Genomic DNA, 21,280 nt, shown 5'->3' with positions numbered 1-21,280 from the left:
ATCCTGCTAGGATCGGAACGTCAGGCCAACTTACTGTTACACAAGATTTTAATTTACGTCTCATATTTAAATTGCTGGTACATTGATGGAAATCGAAAACACACGATGACACTTTCTGTTGATATTTAGTATTGAAAATAGCTACCCGATAGCTCTCGAAGTTACAAGTTCATTGTGTATGCATTAACTCAAAGGGAGGAGAGGGTTTACCGTGTCATTCCTTTCCATGAATATGATATGAAATTTAGGACAACAAATCTGGATTTCTTCTCCAGTAAGACCGTGGTCGCTTGCATGGAAGTAGGCTATGAAAGAAGTCAACTGTCTGAAAACATCTTTTTTTTTACGCATGCGTCTGTTGTAGACGAGAAGAAAATGGCAAACTTCAAGAATGTGTGTCTGGGAGTTGCGATTGTGTTCCTCCATGTTCAGTTTGGATTTCACTGTGGAGTGAGTAAGTGCCAATGTTATTTGCTTTACCGTTTAACTTTAAAGAAGCCACGGTTGACTGAACTAAAACGTTGTGCTAAAATGTGTTTGTAGAAACAATGCTATGGTAGAGTAATCACTCACCCATGCGTTACAGATATAGCTCTATTTTAAAACTGTACATTTGCACAATTCATGTCAGAAAGCATGGGCGGCGATCCTGGGGGGGGGGGGAAGGGGGGATATATCCCCCCATGAAAATGGGTGGAGGGGATGTAATACACCATATCCCCCCACCAAATGCCAGGGATAAGAATTTTTTCATGCCTACATTTATGCATCATCGTGAATGTACGGCTTTTTTTTAGCTTCATTTCTCGCCTACCATAAACGCAGTGCGATCTTTTCAAATAAACCGTCTTTATAAAGCAAGAATAGTTGACTGTAGGCTTCATTGGCCCTATAACAACAAATGTATTATTGCGCCCACGGTATTGATATAGTACATATATGCACCCTCATAGTATTCATATAGGCCCTATAGTAGGCCTACACACGTACATGTTCCCTCGATCAGCTCAGAATCTCATGTTACCAGGGTAATGCTTCATACACGTTTCACCTGGATGCCTTAGCAATCGGTACCTAGGTATGTAACTATGTGTAATTGTGTATTGCATGTGTATAGGCCTATAAAGGCCTGCATGAGGCCATTTTCTTCATCGAATAATATAAAAGAGCTCTCGAACATTCTAACGTAGCGCCTGAAACAAGATTGACAGGGGCAATTTTCCCAAAATAACACCCGAAATTAAAAAAAAAGAAAGTATTTTGGATCCTGATTATGAGATATTTCGGACATGATATCCCTATTTTAAAGTTGGGTATATGCCGCTTGGAAACCTCGGGAAGTGCCGTTTCCGGCCATCTAGAGGGTTTGTAAATCCCAAAATTTTCTTGTACGCTTCGCGCCAACTCATGGTGGCGCTACGCTTAGATAGTCAACAAGGTCATATCCCCCCACTCAAGAGTACGGATCGCCGCCCATGTCAGAAAGAGACAAAAATATTTTCACTTTTTGTTGCTATTCATTATAACCTGAAGTTGATAAATTTATTATAGGTCAGTGTTTTCCGAAGAAGAAACAGTACATGAACAGTATAGACGGTTACTCGATTCGTGAGTTAGTATACTAACAACAATGATTCAAACGTGACCATGGAGGTATATGCTCGGATGGATAGTGCATTAGTATAACAGCACCGCCGTTCATGACATAATTTCACCGCATTTATCTTTACTCCGGAAAGAGGGGGATTGCTGAGAGTGATTTGGGTCATGTATCAAGCATTTTCATCATTAATGTTGCGTAGTCTACTTATTTTAACGCTTCGTGAGGGTGTTGAAATGCAGAATTGCAAGAGGGGATAGCTGGCGTCAAAATGTTCACAGCACACGGAACTACAATTTGCCGAATAATACACCCTGTTTTCCCCTTTGCTTTCCTATTTAGCATATAGCTAGCTGAATCTTCTTGTCTGCTGTTCTTTTGTTCAGGTGCATTGCAAACGGTTGCCTCTAAACGGCTAGCCGATGACCTTCTTACTAACTATGGTTCACGCTATGTTAGACCAGTCAAAGATGTCAACTCCACGCTGAGCGTTTACTTCAGAGCCAAGCTAATATGGTTTGCAGATTTTGTAAGTTGAAGACTGACTCAAACGAAATACGTGTTTTAAATTTGTATGTGTTTAACGTGTTATAAATAAATATATATATATATATATATATATATATATATATATATATATATAGCTGTTAAATTAACTATAAGCATATTGGCAAATCTTAGTAGTACAATACAATATATATATATATATATATATATATATATATATATATATATATATATATATATATATATATATATATAGCTGTTAAATTAACTATAAGCATATTGGCAAATCTTAGTAGTACAATTCAACTGCGCTTGCATAACCTACTGACTAGATAGTTGCCTAGGTAACTGTAATGCATACCTAGATGGTACCCGCGTATGTGGGATAGAATGTATAATTATATTCAGCTTTGTAAAGGAAAGATTGGACAATTTAATTCAGCATTAATATAGCAGTATACTTCTTTATCATAATCTGCAGTTCTCACTGGAAGCCATTGCACGTACAGGCTCTGGTTATACGTTTCATACCTTAAAATTCGCAACAATGACTCGAGCAACGTTCTTATTGGTTTATCCCTCTCATGTGATTTAACGAACTTTTTACCTGGCTGTCAAAGTTCTTTGTACTTAGAAGTTCATTAGTCAAAGTAAATCATTTTGTGCATAGACATATTAGTTTCATCTGTGGAAAAATGATTCACATATAGTACAAAAAAGAACAAAACATTTTACAGCTTAACTGCCATAATGAAATCATTTGATCTTCTTTTTTCCCGACGCATTGGCGAAATGTAACAACATTTGATGGGTTGATGGGGGGGGGGGGGTCTCATCTTAGACAGATAAAATGCTTTGAGGATGTGACTCCGATCTAAATATGTAAAACTTTCTTCAGTCACCAGATTACCCCTTTAATTGAATTAACTGGAACGTTGTTGTCCGTCCGGGTTCTTTAACTTGAGAAATGAAATGGAACGAAACCAGCTAGTATAATTGTATATAGCTCTTGATTCCGGTTTCAAGAACGACGGCGTGATAGTCTTTGAATAAAACCTGGTACTTTGAGAAGGCTTGAAATCAAGCACTTAATTAAGCTCAGTGGCGTAGGAAGGTACTTTTGAGTGGGGGGGGGGCTGAAGACTGATGGCCGACCTGGGGGAGGGGTCTAAGGGGAGGGGGTGTCCCCCTCCCCTTTGGATTTTTTTTGGCATTTCCAGGTGGCCTCAGATGCAATTTGGTGCAATATAGCACACTTCAACACCCACTCCATTTTTTAAAAAAATTTTGCATTTTCACCTGGCCTTAGATGCAATTTGGTGCTCCAAATGAGATTTTTTTCTCATTTGGAAATGAAAAAGGGGTTTTCTGATTTTCACCTGGCCTTAGATGCAATTTGGTGCTCCAAATGAGATTTTTTTTCATTTGGAAATGAAAAAGGGGTTTTCTGACTTGCCAAGCGGGGGGGGGGGGCGGAATGATACTTCCGCCCCCCCCCATATTTTTCACTGGGGGCTAGCGCCCCCCAGCCCCCCCGGTTCCTACGCCCTTGATTAAGCTGGTTTCAAGGAGAACACTGTAATATTATAAGAAGAAAGGTTATCTTAAAAAAATTATTGTCAAAACCTCCGTTCTATTCCGTATGACATAAGTATAAAGGAAGTATGGATGAATTCTCGCTGCTATTGTGGCATTTTCGCGTTCCGAAATATTTAAAGCTCTTATTTCTAATATAGTTGTTCATTTTGCAAAGAACGCTACAAACGTGTTGATGTCATATGCCATGATTGCAACACTTAACTCTATTATTGCCAGGTGCATTCTTTCAATGTCACCGAAATGTCAAGAAAACGTGCTGAAACAAAGCAATACCTGCTGTAGATTATGTTAACTTAACGTGTTTTTCACTAACAAATGCAGAAAATATCAATCACCATTCTCGGTGATTTAACTAATGAAACGCATCTAATGTACTGTTTGATATCAATCATACTTTTATTAGCATTTTCAGTATCTTTGAAACATTTCTAGAATTTGTTTCCATTTTCTTTCTGATTCTTCTTTATATATATATATAATAGGACGAAGCAAGACAAGTGTTGTCATTCGTTGCGACAAATCAATACGTAAGGATTCATAAATTAATTGTCTTCATTATCAGTTTTCAAGATAAAGACGAAATTTGAACTTTCTGTTTTATTATTGAAATATTTAATTCTACATAACAAATTCTGACAGCTCCATTTAAATCCTTCAAAGAGACTTTGATTACAATTGAGTTTTTTTTTAATATGAGCCAAAGTTGAAGTTTGGCTTTGCATCCGGCTCAATTTGCCCGTCTATATTAAATGTGATGTTTCTTAGAAATGACGTAACAGATTATGTGCTAAAGCACCACAATATCATATCAATGTAACACATGAAAGTGCTAATGTTTGCATGAGATTTTAAGAATAGTTAAAGAATGCATCCTCGAACTTGTAAATGTTGTTTAACACTTTTTCCACCCACATCAAACTCAAGTTATTGCGTCTGAAGTCACTCGTAGAAAAAGTCTCCAACCGTGGTCTATTGTCATATGCACTTTGTATTGTGTTATGACATTTTTCCTACAATATGCATCCAATAAGATTCAAGATGGAATACCGAAAATAATACGTTGACTGGTCAATCCTATACCGTTCAAGGTATATATGTAGGTTACTCCTAAATATGATCTCAAATAACCTGATTATTATTCCAAAATATTTTACGCAATGTTTGATGGAGTTTAGTAAGGCCATCAGTATTGCCCGGCTCAAATATGTTAGGCCGAGACATATATAATGGTCACTGCCAATGATATCTTGGACATTCAACTGTTATGTTATTGAACACTCCAATTTATTTCTGGGAATAATTTCGAGATTCAGAACCTCCAGCTGATTCCTTTTGAAAACTTCTAGCAAATTTTAGTATTCTACATTTGGGAAGAAGAAACAATGACCTTTAACAAATTGTCCTTCTAGAAATGGAAAGACGAATTTCTGACTTGGAATCCAGACGACTATGGAAACGTTACAGAGATAAATTTTGGGAAAGATCAAATCTGGTTTCCAGATGTAACTCCTTATGAGAGGTGAGTTTGTATCGAAATATGACTGGCCTGTAATTGTAAGTTTCCACGTATATTAGAAGCTCGCCTACTGGGTCGTATCCAGGATTTCACAAAGGAAGGCTGTGGCTCTCAACCATGGAGTGGGTCTAGCCGGTCCTCCCCTAGAAAAATAAAGTCTTGGACGTGAAATGTCAATTTCAAAATTTGGTCTACACGCAAGGTTGTGCTCATAACTACTGTCTTTTTTATATGGGGAGGGGTGTACCCCCCCCCCCACCCATGGATAATGTGTGAGAAGTGCGTTATTGTACATTCGATCAATATTACTAAACATCCTTCACTCGCTTCACATAAATTAATTAAATGTTCGTTCAGTTCAGGGTACTGAGTGGATTAATTTCATTAATTACAATCTTATTTCGAATAATACAACTTGACTCGGTCAAATTGGAACAAAAATGTAAAAAAATATATATATATTAAGCAATTAACGTTAAAGTTTTCGAAATTAGTTTTGTTAGTCATAACATTTATTAATACTTTTAAAAGTAGTCTATGCTTGTTTTACTAAAACCTTAACAGAGTTGATACCGGACCGGCAGAGGCTAACATGGATGAAACGTTTCTAACAGTGGACTACGAAGGTCAGGTCGTTTACTATAATATCGCATTTTATGCTATTTTCTGCAAGATGGACGTTCGTCTCTTCCCCTACGACAGCCATAGATGTGCCATTACCTTTTCGGCTTATTCTTTTGAAGGAGACGCCGTAAGCTACTTTCAAAATCCTTCATATAGTTTCAAACACCAAAGATTTTGTTTACTCATAAAGCGATGGTTTAGAGGTACGGGTTTTTTAGGGGGGGTTCGGGACTGGTGACAGAGAACCATATCTTTTAGGCATCCGGATGAATATGCATCCCAACTCTGACATTTTGTTTCCAGGTAACATCATTTGGAATCGATAAGTTATAACATGTAGCAAAACGTGAACCTGGAACAGCAAACGTGTGTTACGTGAGAAAAGCACATTAGCACAACATAACTTTTTTTCCTAAGTTAACGGTGTCGGTCTTTATGACGATTATAACGATGAATATGACGATGGCGATGACGACGTAGACTACGATGACGATTGCGACGACGATGATTACGACGATGGTGACGGAATTGACGATGAAGATGACCGTGACCATTTTTTTTTGTTTTTTTGTTACAGGTTTCTCTTTACTATGTGAACGATTCTGATTCATCCGAAAACATATTAAAGAAGAACGGTGTTTGGTCGGTTTCCGGGTACGATATTAAAGACATTGAGACCGAATATCTGTGTTGCCCAACACCGTATAGAGAGGTTTACTATACGATATACATACGGAGAGAGAGTGGTTTCTATGTCCTGAATGTTGGAGTACCGACCGTCTTGTTATCACTAACTACTCTATCGGTGTTTCTACTCCACCCCGAGTCCGGTGAAAAGGTATCTCTCTGTGTTAACAATGTCCTGGCTTTGATTATTTTTCAACAATTGCTAGCTACGAATATGCCGCCAACTGGAGATGAAATGCCTATTGTTGGTAAGTATATATATTGAAACAATGGGCTTTATATTATAAGGTGGTATTCGTTGGTTCGGGTATTAATAGGGCCTAGTATTGCCTCCACAAACAACATAAAGGGTGAGTGTATTCAGGCATCAAAAATGTTTTCGAAAGATTTCGGGTGTAGCGATGAACAGTTTGTGAAGGCCGTCAGGTTAAAAGTAGATATTAGGGAGGGAGGTGAGGAGGAGGGAGCGGATAGAGGGAAGGGAAGGGAGGAAAACGAAGGGGAGGGAGAGGAGGGAGTAGCTATCCAGTTGAGATCAAAATAGAAAAATGCTTATAAGAGCATTTACCCAAATATACTAGTCCGATTGTTATATACTTGTATACATAGGTGACAGGTAGCAATATTTACACCAATCAAATCACCTTCAAATATTGGCTGATTATTAGATTGAACATAACACACGTTAATTCAGAGGTAGAATTGTCAACATTGCTGGTAATTAATGGACCTACTGTAATTCCTCACCCATTATACTCAACCCACCTCGTCATGCAAATACAGTACACTATATGGTTGTACAAGACAGTGACTTTAACCTATTGTTTGAAAATGTCTGAACAATGTACCGATGATCAATTTCGTAGTGCACCTCCCCGAGTATCCACACCGGGACCAACTTGGTTTGACTTATTTGCGGGTGGAAGAGAGGACATTGTCCCTCCAAACTTCCAATCCCGCCCACCTTCCGTCTTTTCTTCTTTTATCGATATTTAAGACGTTAATGATATATATATTTTGTACTCTTTCAGCTTATTATTTCGTAGTCGTCATCAGCATCAGCTTTCTGTCGGTTCTAACAACTTGCCTGACCCTTGGCATCTATCATAATAAAGCCAAGCGCCCTCTTCCCAAGCTGCTTAAACTGATATTATACCCCGGAGGTTGCCTTAGTCAACGACGCGTTACCGATAGTTCAGACGGTCGCGGGTAAGTTCAATCAGGCTAGACCATTTTTATGGGACTATAAAGCAGGTCAGGCGAGAGGGAGTGGGGATGGGGGCACAGCCCGGCGTCATGCAGCCAGGCAAGATGTGAAGGGGACCGGGGAATATGGGTTATATGAAGAGTGTAAAATGGGGGCTGGTGAAATAGTTGTCCCCGGGTTCTAACCTGGTTCTAAATGTCTGTGCTATATCTCAATGTCTCTGCTATACAGGTACGCAAAAAAAAGCCTAGTTTGACGATAGTTCATCGTTCTATGGATACATCTCTCTACAGTATGATTACCCTGCTAACAAATCCTCCAACTACAATTAAATTAAGATATTTTTAGAAGTACGTTTCAAGCTTATTGATCCTGTTAGCCTGTTCGTTTCACTATAGAGGACCTTTCAATCGGACAGTACAAGCAATTTGTGTAATTCTTTGTGTACATAGTTCAACAGTAGCCTACTCAGAAATTCATATTTTCATTGATCAAGAAATCGGAAAGGTGAGACTTTGATCGAAAACCATGCGGGCATGGAGGACAAGGGAATCGTGGTATCCCCGGGTACAGTTCCCACCGATGATACCAGGATTATCCCAAATCAGCCGATGCAACCTTCTGTGAGATCCATCAACAGAGGTTCCAGAAGTCGACACAGTGAAGCTAGCGCAGCAGCATTTGAAACTGAATGGGTCAATGCAGCTATTCGGCTGGATATGATATTTTTCGGTCTCGCATTGTCTGCAATGCTCTTTGCATTGGCATACTGCTTATTTCGGTTTATTTACGAAATGCCATAGCACGTGTGATCTGGCCTATTCTTATAAATGTATTGTGTTTCTTAGAATTGGTGGTGTAACAGGTTAAACATAATTTGAACAAGTTAGGTGAAGGGTCTACCCCGACATACCCGAATTAAGGGTAGCGACCTTTCAGAGAATCAATGTGTATACAGGTGGACTTGTGGGGGGGGGGTGCGAAGGGGGTTATGGGAGGAGTTATGGGTGGAATGGGGTTATGTGGGGTACTTGCAAGACTACTGGCTAATGTAAATGTCACAAGCTAGTTTCAATGTATCTCTCTAGTATTGTTTTCGTCTTTGTGGTGATGGTAAGAGTAACTGGGAGAAGTCGTTAAAGTTCAATGGTGCGGGAGACATGTTGTGTGCATGCATAGCTGACTGTCATACCATCTAAACAATTGTAAATAAAGAATCACAACATTGTACAAGAATCTTTTAGTCTTTCTTTATAAGACTACAGACACATAGATGAGAGCGAAATAACTAATTAAAGAACAAATTTATATTTACAATTACAAAAACGGTCCAAGCAGTTACAATATGCATCGTCTTTCAAATCCACACACACACACGCAAAACTCTCTGAAGAAGATAAACATTTATAAACTTATTAAACGTAAACCAGAAACAATTGAGACCTGTCTGTTCCATGTGGAATTTATTAGACATATTTTCCGAGAAGAGATGAATATTAAAAAGTTAAAGATCATGCACAAGTTTGTGATCCTAGTACATGGAATTGATGCAACAATTACAAACACATTCTGTAATTCCAAAAAGTTAACAGGGCTCTTTCATGCCACATGCTTAGAGAAGAAATGTATTCTTCTGAAAAGTTGTTTAACCCACGAGTTTGTATCTTTAAGCCAGTTATCATTATAAAGCAAATAATGTGAATTCTTCATCTGCTGGAACTTGGAAGAATGTCAGTTGAGAAACATATACATAATACTGCAGTCTTTAAGGCCTTCGTTGATCGTAACATTTCAAGATAACTTTGCTATATAGGTAAAACACACTATGGCAGTGTCAACCCTCACTAGGTAAATGGTTGTCTTAGACTTAGGTCTAATGTAATGGGTTCAACTTTCAGATATTTTGTGTCCTTCTGTTGTATAAACTGACGTAGACTTTTTCAGGTATTTCAAAGCTAGTGATCCAATGGAAACCTTTTTACATAATCTTTGAAAACATCTCATATAATAGGAACTGGACAAATACCAGCCTCTGAAACCAGCAATGTGACAATGTTTTATTGCTACAAGCATATACACAAATATCTTGAATGGATCTTGTATTAGCCCTACTTGGGCTTGATTGCCAATATCAGTATTTGGCATAATATGATAATATAAACAAGTACATGAGTGTGAAGTTTTAATCCATAAGAGATCAAGACACAATCACACAACAAAAAACAGACTAGATTTTTGTTTGATTTGGGGGGAGGAAGGGTGGGCAGGGAATATCATGGTATATGATATGCAGATTTTACACTTATAGCACTACCATGTGGAATACCTCCTTGTGTGTTATGATCAATGCCATTCTTGCATCTATGCATCACTAATGAAAACTACGTGGTATAGCTGTGACACTGTTGCTCTCTTCCACAAGAAAAAGCGCCCAACCCCCTTCCCCCTCCCGTCCCCCCTCTCCCCCGTACCCCCCGTACAAAGAAACAACTTCTTCTTTTGGCAGAACAATTACTTATCTCTGTACAAGCATGTTCAAGTAGAACTGTAGAACAGTGGCAACCTACAATAATGGAGGAAGTTTCTGAGGTTGTGAAACCCACTACAAAACCACTCACATCGTGTTCCAGCAAACAGCCTGGATGAAGATGGCTAGATGCGATACCTTCCCTTGCTCTCCCAGGGGACATGTAGATGTGGCGCACTGTAGTGGCTTGGGAGCGACTGTTGAATATTGCACACCTTTAGTGTTTGGGTGGTGACAAGTTACCAATGACCAGGGGATAAGCGTCGAAAAGTCATTTGAGGAGACCTTGGCCTTGTACAAGACTGTAAAGCTATAACTTGACAAATTTATAAGGACTTGAAGCAGCTGGGTGTATGATATCAGAAGATTTCCCTTTTAACTATATCCACTTTAATTAACTGCAACTTGCAATGGTATATAATAACAAGATCTTACTATCACCCAACATGATGAAATCAGCTGGAATTTTATCCAACAGCTCATTAAAGAAAAACAAATTCAGCCCTGATTGTTACATGCAAACAATGCTAGAAACATCTGCACAGAAAGGTGATAGGTCCAGCATTAATGCTTGATTTTACAATTAACATGTTTAAGCACTCATTGCAGGGGTACATCCAGTTAGGGGGCCAGGGGGGAGCATGTCCCCTCTTTGAATTATCTTTGGCATGCCCTTCATCCTTCCTTTCTACTGATATTGTCATATGCACCTCTATTCCTATAGCAATTTCGGTATTCACTGATACTTGTCTAAATGTGCGGTACCGTTTAATGGAATGTGCGTTACCGTCAAATCGAAAGTGCGGTACCGTCGGGAATCCCCCACCCCCCCCCCCCTCCTCCTCACCCCCTGTGGAGAAATCCTAGATCCATAACTGCATTGTGACAATGATGCAATGAAACTAACAATACACTACTTATACTTGTAAGACGAATCATGCTTCAAATGGAATCCAGCTGCCACTAACGATAAATATTGCAGACTGTCTGCTAAAATCTTTCATTTTTATGTCTCTCTCTCATTCTTTTTTTTTTCTTTGTCATGTGTACAACTTACCTAAGTAATCATCCATAAGGGTGCCAATAGCAAACTAGAAAAGGGAAATAAAATAAAAAAGGAATATATGTAATGGAATATGGTTTAATTTTGCATTGTAAAACTGAAGCATTTCTTTCCTTACTACAAAACAACTGTTTTCACAACCTGAAAATTATTTCAAACATGATGCTATAGGCCTGTAAATCATCAGTATTATATAAAATTGTATTTGATATTAATATTGTTAAAACCTGTACAGAGGGACAAAAAAATCAATATATCGTCTGCAAAAATTGTGTTCTTTGAATCTTGTTTAATGGATATGAAAGGAGTTCGTATTTTCATGATCTGAAAAACTCAAAATATTCCAAATATTATTTACATTGAGAAAGAACTTGCCGCCAATTTGGTTTTGTAGTCCTTGTACAAGCAACATCAGGACACGTTTTTCTTAGTAACATAGAGCAGAGTCCAAGCAACAGTAAGACATGTTGTTGGCAGTTGTGTCCATAAGGTAACTTGGTTTCTTAATATATTTTTGATTGAACCTCTTAAAATTCCATCTATATTAACAATAAACGGTCATATTAAGGGGTGGCCTATACTGTCTTCACTGCTAGTTTTAAGAAGGTATGAGAATAGTTTTAACGCGTCAGACATCATGGACTACCACTGCGGTGGTTTTGGAGTTCGTGCCCCCGTCATTGTAGGTTTGAGGGGGGTTTGAATAAGAATAAGAAAATAGGCATTTCGCCTATATCTGGGGTGGGCAACCTACGGCCCGCGGGCCACATGTGGCCCGCCAGTGATTTTTTTGCGGCCCGTGAGATGTCTCAAGAATAAGAAAAAATCAATCTATTTTACATCATCACAAAAAACGCAAGCTGCTTATTTATCGGCACCAATGATACTGTTATGTAGGTAGGCCTTTTAGGTAGGTACTGTATTGACATTATGTTTTTGTGAATACAGATTAAGTACACACACCTATTGCTTGAAAGTCCTCGGAATCAAAGGTTTGAAATCAACAGCAGGTCGTTGGTTAAGCGCGGCCCAGTCAATTTTTCACTCCTTATATCTGGCCCATTCATTCAAAAGGTTGCCCATCCCTGGCCTATATGCATGTGCTAAATTTTTTAAATTGGTCATTAGGAAGTATTTGAGTCGCCGCCATTTGTCGTATGTAGTAGGTATGATAAGCTAAGATTTCACTGAAAATTGCGCGAATGTAGATTACCCGAACATGACGTAGTAACACATTATATGATCATTTTGTATGATCATTTGAAGAAAAAATTGGATAGATGGGCGTTTTTTAATACAAGCATTCCAATGTCGCCCGAAGTGTTATTTTATTCTATGTCGCCCGAAGTGTGGTGAAAAGAGTTAAATTCACCTAGAGCGACATGTATATAATTATGTAATTAATTAATTAATTAGTTTATTAAATTAATTGCTATATGTATTTGGCATAGGGATTATCATGAATAGCACCCATACCGGATTCCTAACAATGGTCCAGTGTGACAACATTACATTAAATCAACAATGTAATTCATAATCAAACGACATAGAAGTGGAACACATGTGATGCAGTGCAACCAGTTGCGTGTGAGGTTAAATGGTTCAAATGGAGACTAGTGGTGACACTGCTTAGGATTTTGGCAAGAAAATGGCTAATAATTATTGCAATCATATTTATAATCATATTTATTTCAACGAGAGAAGAGACATTCGATGTGATCGTTGGCTATACTCAAGATCTCTGATGTTCTCGAAAGCTACAGAGATGGTTCAATGGCTTCTCTTTTCATACTTTCTCTGAAGAGTTGTCTTTTTCTGATGACAATGATGATAATGAATTCAATCACCGCTAACGTACAAAGAATAACGATAATTCCGACGTGAGATGGACAGTCTGGTGTAATCGGTGTAGTGGGGATGTTTGTCGTGACCGAGGTGCTCCTTGTATCTTCCCTGGTGGTAACTACACTGGTAGTTGCTGCGAATAAATAACGAAACACCAATTACATCATCATTGTTCCTAATAACTGGGTAAGAGCCAAAACTGTTCAACCACAAACTTGAATATAGATGTTAATTCAATAGGAAACATTCACTTTTGGTATGTAGCATAACTAATCGAAGCTCATGAAATTAAAAACAACGTTCCCAAATATGATTTCTAAATATTGAAAGAAAATATCAAACAGTAAGTCCAAATTCCGTCCCTCGCCGTGTCGAGACACAAACGTTTAATTTTAATATGCTTGAACCAGCCAAAATTGTTACATTTCTTGGTGTTATAATTGACAGTAAGCTTATTTAGCACGAGCACATCAGTCATATATCTTCAAAAATATTGGTGTAATTGGCAGATTAAGACATTCCTTTAACCAAAAAGTATTCTTCGTACAATTTACTTCACTCTTGTTTAACCTCGTCTTAAGTATTGTTCGACAGGAACATTTTACCCCCATAAGCTAGCCAAAACGAGTTATTCGCCACATTTCTTTGTTTAAACTTCGTGATCATACCACCAAGCTGTAGGACTCTTAATCTCTTGTGATCAATTTTAATGTTGCATCATTCACCTATCGATTGTGTAAGCTGTGGGTTTGAGTGGGTGGGGTAGGGGATGGGAGGGGAGGGGAGAGCTGGTCGTTGGTTGGGTTTATTACGGTAAGTGTGTTCTTGAATTTAGGATACGTATTATTAAATATGTTTTGTATTGCATTGTTTACTTTCTGCTTAAGTCCTCTGTTCATTGTTTTCTCTAAATATTGCTGATTTCACTTTTTTTCAGTTCTTAGGACGTGAAACTGTCGACCACACCTTCGGGGTCATATACTACAGCGAGTTAACTTTTTCCCTTAAATCTATTGTCACTCAGTAATATCATCTTACCACCATTCAGTTGTAATGTAACAGACGACACGTCACTAAAGCCAGATCCCGGGAGAGTAACAAGACACATCAGACATTGCGGATACTCGATTTGGCCGTTATAGCTGGTAACTTTAACTCGGATAGTCACAGATGAATTACACACATCGAAGATACATGACGAGGAAGCTGTTGTTTCAATGATCGACACATGTTGGTTACCTACTTTCCATGAGATTTCTGCTGCAGGACAAGTGTTATTGACAAAACATGTCAAAATTGCGTTACCATCGTCAGCAACAATAATGCAATTGTTTTTACTTTGACATTGTTCAACGAATGATGCACTACTGTCATCTGGTGTTTTGTAACGAAGCAATTTAATCGACGTTCTTGTGTAAGTATGATTTGAACGACACATCGAAGTTAGTACAAGTGGACCATGATCATCGTATTTATCTGCCATATGAATGGTCTTGCCAATAGGTTCTGTTGTTTGAATAAACGTTGTTTCTCTATCACAACTATTTTGTAGTATCTCATTAAAGATAGTGTCCTAGTTAATATCAAGGTATTTGGACCTGTATACATTATCAAGATTTGTAGGTCCCATCAAAAGAACCGACGCGTTCTTCGTCCTTTCGGAAACTGATAAACCTCGTAGGAAACATGTCAAGTTTTGTACGTTTTCGATATCAATCGTTACATTGATGGTAGAAGAAGACACGAACATATCTGAGGATGGGTCCTTGTAATTCAGTTCAGTGGCGTCCGTCACTGGCGCCTCCGCAGTATCATTGTACCAAGTAAGATTTACTGCTGGTCGTCCAACCAATGTACATGTCAACTTAAATTCACCATACCGAAACAAACGGCAATCATCACCCTGGCAACCATCTATTGTGGGAAACAACTGTGTTGAAGGTACTAAAAGGAAAGAACATCAGAAAAGATCATTTCAGAAAGTACAAAATCCATTCTAAATCCGTTAGAAAGGGGATTTCGGAGGTATTTTTAAACGATTATTTAGCTGTTCAAACATATAGTCAAGTACTTTGTTTTTAACATGTTGCTAATTGTTTCTGACTTAACGTGATTTTGTTTATATAACGAATTAATAAACATCAAATTTGCATTCTTCCAATTTCTTTTTCTTTTATTAAACAGTGTCACTTTAATTGATAGTGAAATATGTCGTTTGATAAAAAATAACAGCTGCCTCTTATGTAATCATCTGTCTGTGATTTTGTTGTTCCCTGTATTTCGTTGACTCCCATAGTTCCAAAATCACATATTACGACATGCACAACATTGTGTCTGGTATACACAGGTTTGCTATTAAGGTACAAAGTCTCACAAGAGACATATTTATAAAGTAATTAGTAAACGAGGGCAACATGAGCACTTATAAATATGTTGTTTAGGGAGAGCAACGACAACCCTTCTTATCACCTAAAAGCCTCCATCCTTGCCGCCAGAAATCCAAACTTGCTCCTTGCAGATATACAAATTCCTTACCTGAGTCTGTGTTCAAACTTCGGTCTGACTCCACCTATATTAAAAGTGGACTTCCTAATCGTCAATGATCGTGGATTAACTAATACTTTCATTATGTACGATGGTATTAGAAAGCCTTCTTGTCATCTCAAGATTTAATATATGTTTACATTCGAATTAATACGAGGATGTATTTGAATTAAAATAAGGACAGTATTAAATTCATACCAGGATAAATTCGAACTAATTTACGCGTATATATTCGAATGCATGTATGCGTATATATTTGAATGAAACCATGAATATATTCAATTTAATACGACCATATACAAACGTTTTATGATTGGCTATATATCAATAGATACGCGTATACTCGACTTAAAAACGCGTATATCTTACGAGGGGTTTATCCACGTGGCTTGTCTTACACTGGCGTAATCATTGAGACATACTAGGGTAAAAGTAAGGGATACCAGGGAACTGGATTCATCGACAATCTTTCCAAAACATATTTCAACAGCACCCAAGTACCTGAATGATTTATAACGTAATCAATGTGGAGTACCGAATCGGAATTAAAACTTTGGAAACCTTCCGTTAATGTTTGGCAGTTGGCAATGACGGTCCTTTGGCAAAGCCTTAAGCTTACAAACAGGTGAAATTTTCCTTAAAACGACTTCATATCAAATGGAAACAATGAAAGGGTAATTATAAACTCAAGTTTGGTTGGGGTACTTTCGCATCTGCTTAGACATATTTCTCTATAACAGTATAGCCTGTATACATTACTTACCTATTACAACAAGATCAATGAAGGCGGATACATCGCCACCAGCGTCAAGAATAGCATCGACTTTAAACTGTCCTTCGTCACTCAGTGAAACGTTGCTGAATATCAGAGATCCATTGCGAGCAATCCTTAATGTATTACTCCTAGGTCCGGCCTGTCTGTCTTCCAACATTGTTACTATGGATTGTGGGTTATCCTCAAAATACCAGTAGAAGCCATATATAGGCTCAGACACGCTGCAGTAAATCGTTCCTTGTTGATGAATGTGTACATATTGTTGTGGGTTACACAAGAGAACGTTGCTTTCTGTAATGAAACGATTGTAGGCAAGTAAAACACCTGACCTCAGTAACCTGACGTTCCGCACAAATCACTTACGATGGGATAAAATGACTACCTTAAACTTGCCATCATAAACACACACTCACATTATGAATTTTGCTTATGAATATGGAAGTCATTGGTGGTAGCTATAATACCTTTATTAGTTATCGATTAATCATTAGACATTTCATTCATATTATATAACTATCCCCCCTCCCCGCCCCCCCCCTCACCAAACAAAGTCCACATCCGGAAATCGGATTCTCTCACCAGTCAAAGGGTTATGACTTTCACTGCATCTAATTTACCCTATTACTTATAGAGTCTGAAATAGTCAGTAGGGGAGACCAAGAATTCTCACAAGAAACTATAACCGCAGATCCACAACCAACAATTAAAGACTGAAACTCGAGTTGGACGACATTTCAAAGTTCGTAACCACACTCCTCCTCCTCCTTCCCCCCCCCCCCCACTCCCCTCCTTCAAAGTATTGTGAACGGCTGAAATACATACCAAAACCTACCCGGCCGGAAAAACTTTCATACTTTTGTAAATGTGTACGATCACTGAAATAGTGTCCATGCAAGTTTTGAGAAGACATACTATATGACGAAATTATCTATGTTAAAACAAGGTCAAAAACCGCATGATTTGTATTACTTGTTGACATAGAATCACCATTATAAGTAGTTTTTTTTCACATCCGTCAAACTTATTTGTATGAGAAATATTTCTTAAATAGTTTTAAAAAGCGATTAATGAGTATACTTTTCAAGCCGTATTTCTTGCTGATTGTTAAGCGATATGAGGCTATACCTGCATGGGTAACAAAAAGGAAAGGATGCCTCACTGTGTTTCACTGAAGAATATATCATATATATAAGAATAGTTCTGGGCAGAGATGGTCCTGAAAAGTTAACTTTCAACTATAAACAGTCTTCTAAGTCCATATAGCTCAGACTTTGACATAACCTCGTGAAGGTCTGAACTCCGGATCCTTTAGGTCTCCGACCGGTTTGAGCCCATTTATCTTGGACAAGGACTAGCTGGGCTCTGACTCGGGCCGTACTCGAATCTAATGAGCAATTTGCAAATCGGCAGCTTTGGAAGTACGATGTGTTTAATTGTCTAGACTGTACATATGAATACTTGACATAGTAAATCTTGCATGCTGACAGCCAAAACAATACAATAATAATAATAATAATAATAATAGATCATTTTTATATAGCGCCAAACAAACTATGAAATAATTCTCTTAGCGCTTAACATAATTATAACAATTATAACATATATGCTTTGTTGAAAAGATTTGCTGATTTGAAACTGTTCACAGTATTGCACATTTTTATATGTTCTGGAAGTGAGTTCCACAGGCACGATGTACTGGATGCGAACGTTCTCAAGCCTTAAGTCTGTGTTTTTACTCTAGGGATAAGTAACATCAGTGATGAATTAGAGCGAAGTGCGCGTGTGGATGATACTCAGAGCTGAAACAAGTTGGTGAGGTAGCTTGGTCCTACATTGTGCATACATTTGAGCACCATCAGAAGTAGTTTGTAGTTGAATCGTTCACGTATCGGGAGCCAGTGGAGTTCGATCATGGTAGGGGTAATGTGTTAATATTTCCGAGTTCTAGTAACAAGACGTGCGGCGGTGTTTAGTACGCGTTGTAGCTAAACATACAGACGGACAGATAAATAGATAATAGATAGTACCTACCTGATTGAGCCAGTATATGTGAAAGTATTGTAAAGAAGAAAAGTATCTCCACGGCAGTTGAGGACTTGCGATCACAACATTCTGAAATAAATTAACAGTTTTAGATAAGAAAGTGTCTCAACGTTATTTAAGGAGATTTGTCAGGCAACAATACACTTATCTAGGCCTTTGACCACTGGATCTTAGAATTAGTACTGCTTCGACTGGAAAACAGAAAAGTTGCATATTTTGCCAGGGCTTGGCTGTTGTTCTTTTTCAAACATTTACACTTAGCGTTATTATCAATTTCCCAAGTTGCAATGTAAAAGCACTAAATTTACTTTAAAATTAATACAGGCCTATCAGGGTAAACCACATCGATCTAATACTTCAATTTAGCCAACGTAGTTCATTACGTCATGCCATTTTTTTCACGTCGTCATACTGGTTGCACAGTTCGTAAAGCTTACTCGAGTTTGACTGAATTTGCTGTAATAATTCTACTTTTCTTCACCATGAAATGAACCTAAAGTTGGATTTCATTGTCAGTGGACACAGTGCCAGGAGTGTTCACCAAGCCGTTCAAAGAGCTCTCTTCGTAAATCCACTCTCCTGGGAAAGGAGCCCAGGGTAACTGAAAACAACGTCCAGAAATCCTCTTGTTGTCACTTTCCATCCCAATCTGCCGCCTCTTTGCCTAATTACTACCAGCGTCCAGTATGGTTCATTTCCCTCCAGAAGCATTGTCTGCAAGGTCCACTTTCCGGAATCGAAAACTCGACTTGGGCGACGTTTCTAACGTTTGCAACGAACTATTTTGGATCAGTGACCGCTCCGATACAATTCGCCTCAGCAGAAAACGTTTGTGGATCCAACACCTTCGCACCATTCAACCACATGGTTTCAACATTCAAGAAGGGAATAGTTAAACCACCCCTTCCCTTTTCTCCCTCTCCCCCCCCCCCTTCCCCTCTCCTCCTTCTCTCCTCCCTCATCCATTCTTCGCCCTCTCACATTCACAGGTTGTCCTCCCTGATCCCCTTTCACTTCCATTACTTATTACCCCATTGTTACACCCCTTGGAGTTTATCTCCAAAGCCCTTAATCCTCTTATCGCTCCTTCCTGTCATTTGACCTCTTCTTTGTTGTGTCTATATATGTGTGCAATATTCACTGCCGCTCATTTGTTCAATTTAATTGTCTGTCCATCCGACTGTGTTAATTCTTAGTTTGTTTTCGTTTTGTTTTCGGCTTAGTCTCTGAAGAGGTCCTGCTAGGCCCGAAACGTCAGGCCCTCTTACTTTTACATAAAATACATAATACATAATAAACGGATTTTAGATCTGGCAACACTGCAGAAGAGCAACATGAGGTCTCTGTTCTACAACACACATCATCCAGTGAGAAAACCGGGATGACTGAGAATAAACTACAGATGAATGACCGCAAAACGGAGGTCATTGTGTTTCATTCACAGTTCTATAAAAACAAGACTCAAACAAGTTCAATGTTGGTGGGTGATACTAATGTTGACGTTGTTGACTCTGTTAAACTATTTGGGGTTCAGCTTGACACTAACTTGTCTCTGAAAAAAACATATTTCTGAGAAATGCAGGATTGCTAGTGGTAACCTTAACAAAATCAGACAAATTCTTAAGTTCCTTGATTGTGAAAGTTGTAAATCTGTGGTCTTGGGTCTTGTAATACCTCATGTTGTCTAATGTAATGCTATGCTGATCGGTTTACCTGCCTCTACCCTGCTTCGGGCCCTTACAGTCTATACAAAACAAGGCTGCAAAATTGATTCTGTGCAGAAGAACATATGACAGTGCCAGGGACTGTCTTTTCACTTTACATTGGCTCCCCATTAAGCAACGCATTACATTCAAGGTTCTTTGTTTGATTTATAAATGAATTAATAAACAGGCCCCGATTATTTGTGTAAGATGTTTACTAGGCGTGTTTCGTCAAACTGCATAAGAAGCATATCTGCTACTACTTTAAACGTTCCCGCCACCCGCACAAAACAGTGTATTTTCTGTAACTGGGGCCAGGCTGTGGAATGACTTGCCGTCTTCGGTTGCTAATCAATCCACATTTCTCTCTTTCAAAAAAGCTCTGAAGAAAGTTCTCTTTAATGAGGCCTTTAAGTAATCCTCTTTTTCTTTTTTCTATCTTGTTGCTCTTTTTGTTCATTTGTATGTTCTAAATTTTCCTTAATTGCAAAGCGCCATAGAATATTGTTTCAGATATGGCGCTATATAAATGCCTTATTATTATAATTATTATTATTATCATTATTATTATTATTATTATTATTTTTATTATTTTTATTATTTTCACGGATTCTTTTCAAGAGAGCAGTCGACAACGATGTAAAGACGGACAGAGAGAGTATATGAGTTTCACAAGTTCAATATAATTGTTAACAACAACAATAAAATTAATATTGGTTACATAGAACAAAATAAATCATCATTTTCTATATATATCCTTTTAAACTTCCACTTCTATACTTCATATGGCTTTCTTTCTTATGGTCCTAGTTTTGTTCGTTGAGGGTTCTGTCAACGTTTATGGTTTCTACACAAATGAATGTTCTTTCTTTCTATATACGAGCGTCGGCCTTTCCTTTTCGTAGTTTCACGTAACTCTCTTTCTTTCGTCGTTCAAGCTTTAATTTAGTTTCTTCCCTGCCTCTTTTGCCATCTATAAAAGTACAATAAACACCGAATTTAATTCGTAAAGTAATGAGTCCATGTTATCTCAATGAAGG

The 21,280-nt window shown here is 38.1% G+C and overlaps 2 protein-coding genes across 3 annotated transcripts; one reads left to right on the top strand and one right to left on the bottom strand.

The window, feature by feature from the left end:
* The first annotated feature begins 121 nt into the window (after window positions 1–121).
* On the top strand, window positions 122–10,122 carry LOC139970842 (neuronal acetylcholine receptor subunit alpha-10-like). Of its 2 annotated transcripts, XM_071976878.1 has the most exons (8): window positions 122–454; window positions 1,987–2,129; window positions 4,189–4,233; window positions 5,116–5,225; window positions 5,787–5,973; window positions 6,424–6,781; window positions 7,565–7,742; window positions 8,237–10,122. In XM_071976878.1, exons 1-8 carry the CDS (start codon window positions 238–240, stop codon window positions 8,541–8,543), a joined length of 1,545 nt encoding a protein of 514 aa, XP_071832979.1. In that variant the 5' UTR covers window positions 122–237; the 3' UTR covers window positions 8,544–10,122. The 2 variants fall into 2 exon arrangements, with proteins under 2 accessions (XP_071832979.1, XP_071832980.1); XM_071976879.1 differs by lacking the exon at window positions 4,189–4,233.
* A 1,210-nt stretch (window positions 10,123–11,332) lies between these two features.
* On the bottom strand, window positions 11,333–18,666 carry LOC139970434 (uncharacterized). Its single transcript, XM_071976092.1, has 4 exons — window positions 18,526–18,666; window positions 16,483–16,785; window positions 13,189–13,308; window positions 11,333–11,358 (listed from the first exon to the last, which is right to left on the bottom strand). Exons 2-4 carry the CDS (start codon window positions 16,649–16,651, stop codon window positions 11,333–11,335), a joined length of 315 nt encoding a protein of 104 aa, XP_071832193.1. The 5' UTR covers window positions 16,652–16,785; window positions 18,526–18,666.
* Window positions 18,667–21,280: the final 2,614 nt, after the last annotated feature.

This window comes from Apostichopus japonicus, chromosome 8, assembly GCF_037975245.1.
Source record: "Apostichopus japonicus isolate 1M-3 chromosome 8, ASM3797524v1, whole genome shotgun sequence".
Taxonomy (NCBI): domain Eukaryota; kingdom Metazoa; phylum Echinodermata; class Holothuroidea; order Aspidochirotida; family Stichopodidae; genus Apostichopus; species Apostichopus japonicus.
Note: the sequence above shows the minus strand (reverse complement) of the source record. Positions and strands in the feature narration are given on the sequence as shown.

What these genes read in the sequence shown, in the direction of transcription:
- LOC139970842 (XM_071976878.1), top strand. Translation starts at nt 238, where the DNA reads ATGAAATTTAGGACAACAAATCTGGATTTCTTCTCCAGTAAGACCGTG. An exon ending in ATTCTTTTGAAGGAGACGCC is followed by an intron (nt 5,974 to 6,423) that starts GTAAGCTACTTT and finishes TTTTTGTTACAG; the next exon opens with GTTTCTCTTTACTATGTGAA. An exon ending in GATAGTTCAGACGGTCGCGG is followed by an intron (nt 7,743 to 8,236) that starts GTAAGTTCAATC and finishes TCATTGATCAAG; the next exon opens with AAATCGGAAAGGTGAGACTT.
- LOC139970434 (XM_071976092.1), bottom strand. Translation starts at nt 16,651, where the DNA reads ATGTTGGAAGACAGACAGGCCGGACCTAGGAGTAATACATTAAGGATT. An exon ending in CATTGATCTTGTTGTAATAG is followed by an intron (nt 13,309 to 16,482) that starts GTAAGTAATGTA and finishes ATTTATTCGCAG; the next exon opens with CAACTACCAGTGTAGTTACC. An exon ending in CGGAATTATCGTTATTCTTT is followed by an intron (nt 11,359 to 13,188) that starts GTACGTTAGCGG and finishes TCCCTTTTCTAG; the next exon opens with TTTGCTATTGGCACCCTTAT.